This window comes from Jaculus jaculus, chromosome 4, assembly GCF_020740685.1.
Source record: "Jaculus jaculus isolate mJacJac1 chromosome 4, mJacJac1.mat.Y.cur, whole genome shotgun sequence".
Taxonomy (NCBI): Eukaryota; Metazoa; Chordata; class Mammalia; order Rodentia; family Dipodidae; genus Jaculus; species Jaculus jaculus.
The window spans coordinates 104,434,398-104,440,397 of NC_059105.1; the positions used below are offsets into that span (position 1 = coordinate 104,434,398).

A 6,000-nucleotide genomic window follows, 5' to 3' on the forward strand; every position below is an offset into this window, starting at 1 on the left:
GCCTCATAGTACTGAGATTAAAGGTGTGCACCACAATACTTGGCTAAAAGCTTAATTTCTCTTTTGAAACCTATGTGTATTTAAAGTGGTTTTAACCGCAGTAGAAATTTCTGACTGTCATAGTAGGAAAGTGAATATGCATTCCCTATTAAACCTTACAGTATTTGGAGTGAGTTGAAATGGGTGGGCTCAGTAGTGAATCTGATACATTGGAAGGTATCTTACAGCTCTGAATATTGCAAGAAAGAAAAGGTAGCTGCCTACAAAATTCTAGGATAGTTGTTGCTCTGCTTGGTTAGATCTGCTTCTATTTACCAGGAGTTTCTGTCACTGAAGGAATAATTATTAAAACACTGAAATGTCTAGAGAGCTGTGTTAGATAGTAATGATTAAGGATCCTCTCACTGTTTTAAAGATATACTATCTGTTAGAACAGAGAGGCAGGCAGGGCAGAAACTCTACTGAAGTGCATTGGAAGGAATACTTAATTCCAGCTGGAAGAGGTGGAAAGTTTTGTAGAGAGTATTCTATCTGCCCTGGATGGAGAAATTGCAGGGCAGAATGGGGTTGGGGAGTAAACAATGGCATCAAAAACAAGATGGGTTCTGAAATGTAAGATATGTTTTAGGAACAATAGTATGTCGGTGTGGCTGAAACCTAATTGGTTTGCTAAGAAACTAATCTGGAAAAGAATTACACTAAGTTACAGTTCCTTTGCATGCTATTTAAAGGAGATGTAGCATTGTGCAGATAGCGTAATTGTAACTCATGGAATAAAGATAAAAAACGCTGTGATTTTTGGCTAGAGAAATTGCTCAGTGGTTAAGGTGTTTGCCTGCAAAGCCTAAGGATCTGAGCTTGATTCTCCAGTACCCATGTAAAGCTAGATGCACAAAGTGGCACATGTGTTTGGAGTTCATCTGTAGTGGCTAAAGGCACTGGCATGCCCATTTTCATGTTCTCTATTTCAAATATTTTTAAACAAAACTCTGATTTGGGTGGAAGATCTTGGGGGATGGCCAGAACACAGTGAGAAGAACAGAAACTGGAAGATCTTTAGGAAATTATTGCAGTGAGGAAGGCAAAAAAGTTGCAGAACCATGTTGGATTGTAATAGTATCTGCAGAACTGGAAAGAAGCCTGGATTTTGGTGATGTCTTCTTTGCAGGCTCCACTAACCTGTGTGTTGCTCAGAGATAAGCAAAAGGGATAAGTCATGTGGCTTCAGTACTTCAGGGTCTATGTAGATGCCAATTAAGATTGAGAAGGAGCATGTTTGGGATGAAACAGGAGTACTTATTGCGAAGGACTTTGTATCAATTCTCGTGTGCTTTATTAGCTGTGGCATTGGAAGCCTTTTATCTGCTGCTATAGGTGATGATATGTTTCAGGTTCCTCAGAAGATGATGGTACATATTGTTATATATAGGAGGCCTAATATGAGGGGTATAAATTTTATAACTTTATTAGATATTTTTAATACAACAATAACATGAATGAATAAATTTTTAGTCTTCAAGAGACATATGAAGCCAAGAGACAAGAATTCTATGGTGAGCGTCAGAGGAAGGAGGAAGAAATGAAACAGATGTTTGTGCAGCGAGTAAAGGAGAAAGAAGCTATATTGAAAGAAGCTGAAAGAGAGGTAAGTACAGTGGTTTTATGTGATTTACACTGTTTTGAAGATGTTCTATTAAAGTGAAGGATTTCTCATAAGAATACAGAGACACTTTTAAGGGCTTTTGAAAGTATGATAATGTGCTTGGCAGACAACTCTGAGTTTATTGAGTTTGGTCCCCAGTAAAAGCCAGGAGCTGTGCTGGCTTCTGTAATTCTAGTGTACCTGTTGTGAGAGGGAGACAGAGACAGAAGACTTTCTGAAAAACTCAAAAATACAGTCCTAAACAATGAGTATACTATTTCTAACAAGGTGACAGGTGAGGACCAAATCTGAAAGTTGTTCTCTGACCTCCACACATGTACCTTTACTCACATACATGAACATGTATATACTCATACACAATAAGTAGATAACTTTTTAAGTATGAAACTATAACACATAGTCTTTGAATATAGACTTTTAAGAAATCCTAGCCTGAAATCTAATTAGAACTTTTGCCTTTTGAGCAAATTTTTTTCCATTAGAAATAATTTACCATCCAGGCATGGTGGCACATGTCTTTAATCCCAGCCCTTGGAAGACTGAGGTCAGAGGAGCACTATGAGTTCAAGACCAGCCTAGGCTACAGAGTGAGTTCCAGGTCAACCTGGGATAGGGTGAAACACTACTTCAGCTCACCCCTATATCCAAAAAGAAATAATTTACTGAAGACTTGTCATGGTCTAGGTTACTAAGAAGTATTCTAAGTACTTTATCCCAAAAGGTTTTAGCTGTAACTTGCTAAACTTTGTTTTTGAGAATTATTGGAGTTGTCATTTAATAAACAACTATGAATGCTATGAAATGGCTTTCTTTACGTTTGAGCTCAGGCTTTCAGGAGATAGTGAGTATGCTAGATGACTTTGGGAATCATCCTGGCACTTTATATGGTTTTGTTTAGTTCTCATTCTTCAAGCAGTGATTTTAGTTTTTCTATTAGCCTGTCATGAGTACACTATATCATAAAGACAGTCATGTTTCTGTCTTTCTACCATGTCTGCATTTATTGAAGAGCAACAGATTTCACAAGTAATAGCTTCTTTGACTGGAATTACCAACTAGTCCTGATTTCTCTTAGTAGCTAGACTACAAAAATATGACAGTTTTAAGGTTATTGGCTTAAACTATCAGTTGACACTTGTTTTCTAGTAGAGTTTAGTTATATAGTTCCCGGAACTTCACTATATGTTATCTTTATTTGAAAATTAAGTGATTCTTTGTCTTTTTGGTAGTTTCCTTCTGTACTTTTGTGTCTCATATTTTTATTGAGCATGGATTTGAGGAACTTTAGCAAAGAGGCTTTGTAAATGTAAATGAAGCATACAAAACTCTAGCAAAGTACCAGGCATGGTGGTGCACACCTTTAATCCCAGCACTTGGGAGGGAGACAGGAGAATCTCCATGAGTTCAAGGCTGAGACTACATAGTGAATTCCAGGTCAGCCTGGGCTAGAGCAAGACCCTACCTCGGAAAAAAAAAAAAAAAAAAAAACTCTAGCAAAATGTCAAAAGTATTGCCTATGAGGCTATAGTTTTTATGCATTTGGCCCAAGCAGTAAACTTTCTAGGTTGGAGAAATGGCGGGAGGACCTGAGTTCAATCTCCAGCACTTACATAAAAAGCCAGGTGTGGTCACAAATGCCTGTGACACCAGTACTGAGGCGGACAGAAGCAGGAGAAGTGCTGGGGCTCCCTGGTCAACCAGTCAGTCTAATTGAAAATTGGGGAGCTCCAGGTTCAGTGAGAGACACTGACACAGGAGAAAGTAAGATGGAAGAGCAATAGAGAACACCCAATGTCTTCCTTTAGCCTCTATATGTGTGCACATAGGGTATACATATCTACCCACATATGTGTACGCATTGTGCACTCACACATATGTCCAGCACATTCTATATACACCAAAAACAAACTTCCCAAGGCACTTCTATAGGTATGGTTTTACCTGTAGGTAATTGTGTTATGAGCCAGAAAGCACTCCTGTGAATGAATGTGCTGCCACACAGTGTCAGTCATGGGAAATGTACTTGTGTTTCACAGCTACAGGCCAAATTTGAGCACCTTAAAAGAGTTCACCAGGAAGAAAGAATGAAACTTGAAGAGAAGAGAAGAGTTTTGGAAGAAGAAACAATTGCTTTCTCTAAAAAGAAAGCTTCCTATGATCTATTCCAGAACCAGTCATTTTTGGCATCAGGTAGCAGCATTAAGAAGGACAAGGACCGGAAGAAGTAAGAATCCTGGTATCTTGTCTGTGTGGCCCTACTCCTTGCCTTCTGTCTCCTCGCCCTGTTGGCTGTTCCTTTCCCTATGTTCCTTATTCCTTATCTGTGTCCTGTGACTACCTTGCAGTAGCTTGATAGTACATGTGTTGTCCTTCTTGTTCACCACTGTCTTCCCAGCACTTAGAACAGCACTTGGTAAACTAGGTGCTCAGTATTTACCAAAAACATCACAGTATAAAAAGCTCAGATAGCTGAGGAAAAAGTCGGCTGCTCTTATTTCACAGCCTGGCCATAGTAAGCAGTTAATGACTGCTGACCTACCATGAGTCATTTTGTATTTGTGTTTCTATGGAAAGTATGCACTTTGATAGAGAATTATGGACATAGAATATTTTATTAATAAAATTATAATGCTTAGGCTCACCTTTTAAAACTGAATTCTACTGATCACTGATTTTGTGAGAATTTTTATTTTAATAAGGGAACCAGGCTATCGACTGGAGCTCCTGTGCTTTGATGTCAGAGCTTGTGAAACCAATGATGGACGTAAAGATGCAGAGGAAGGTAGAGAGGGCCACAGTACAAGGGGGCGGCATGAGTAGCAATTGGATGATAATCTCAAGATGATAGGTTTTGGGTATGTGTTAAAGTTACAAAGTTTTACAAAATAAGTTTTGTTTTTCTTTTGATAATTTCCTTCTGTACATTGTGTCTCATTTTATTTATCTCACTTAAAATGTCCTTTGTCCATTTTACTGTTTGCAGTGAAATTCATCATAACTTGGTCTGTTCAGAATGTTCTCTTGTAGGTATTCTGCTCCATGCATTCCACCTACACTTTCTTTCTGTAGTAGGACCATGTCTTCCTATGTTCCTCACAGAGCAAGACTTCTGCTTTTGTTTTCTGATTGCTTGTATTTCATGCAGTTACTTGTTGAAAGAATGAATATGTATACTAGCTATATTGATTTAAGCATTGGATTTCAAAAGATAAATATAATTTATTACTGGTTTCACCATGCTTTGAATTAAAAACAAGTTATCTTCTTATCCACTAATCTTAATTAGTGTTACTAAAATTAGATTACCATTTTCCCTATATATATATTAAACATATATATTAAATATATTTCCATTTACCTTATAAGATCTCCCCCTGAGAGTCATGCGTTGTTTACAAAACCAGCCCAGACCATAGATTTTGTTTTTTTCTTCACTGGTAGTAAGGATTGAATCTAGGCAAGCACTGAGCTCTGTCTTTAGCCCTCAAACCCATAATCTTTTCAGAGCTCAGAATTCATTCTCTAGAAAATATGACTTGGTATTTCTTTCTTCAAAGTTAACTGAGTATACTACAATATGTTTATACATTTCAATAATACAGCTTTCTATAAAGGAACTAATGCTTCTGATAAGTTTTTACTTCATATATTTTTTATTGTACCACTCAAAATGATTTTTCTCTTTCCAGCTCCAATTTCATGTAACAAGAGTTCCAGAGCACAGATGGCTATCACAAGCAAGTTATTAAAAACTTATCATTATGCTTTGATATTTTGCTGTTTTTGCTTTATCACCAATTTTATCTCAAGCAAATGGCCATAGTTACTCACTTTTGTGGAAAAAATATTTTCACATATAAAGTCAATACATAGCCAGAGTACATGTTTCTTATGTACTTACTGTTGTCAGAAAGATATAAGTTGCTATTTTTCTATGAATTTTGGTCTTTCCTGATGTCAAGGTATTGTCATGGTACCCTGCACTATTCTAAGAGGCTCAATGCCTGGGCAGTGATGGAATTCCTTCATGTTTGAAGTATCTGACTGCATTTTTATTCCAAAAACTTTTTTTTTTTTTTTTTTTGCTTAAACTAAGCAAAAAAAAAAAAAAAAAAGAGGAATATGTTTTGGAATGTATGATAGAGCAAAAACTAATATCAATACTAGAGAACTTTAAAATTTTTGATACACTTAACCCAGTTAGTAATGTCCTGAGGTTTTGTGTCAAATTACATAATGTTATGACCATTTATGCTTTAGTATGCCTTATTGTAGGTAGTATATTGCTGTGATAAAACAAGACACACTTAAAAATTAAGACATCCAGGTATGTAAGC

The 6,000-nt window shown here is 36.8% G+C and overlaps 1 protein-coding gene across 4 annotated transcripts in view; it reads left to right on the forward strand.

The window, feature by feature from the left end:
- Septin10 (septin 10) overlaps positions 1-5,433 on the forward strand; it is a 46,894-nt gene extending 41,461 nt beyond the window's left edge. For all 4 annotated transcript variants that reach the window (XM_045147929.1, XM_045147930.1, XM_045147931.1 and 1 more), the window contains 3 exons: positions 1,513-1,645; positions 3,700-3,887; positions 5,353-5,433. In XM_045147929.1, coding sequence (XP_045003864.1) covers positions 1,513-1,645; positions 3,700-3,887; positions 5,353-5,368 — 337 coding nt within the window. In that variant the 3' untranslated portion in view covers positions 5,369-5,433. The remainder of the gene's footprint in view (positions 1-1,512; positions 1,646-3,699; positions 3,888-5,352) is intronic.
- The last annotated feature ends 567 nt before the right edge of the window (positions 5,434-6,000 follow it).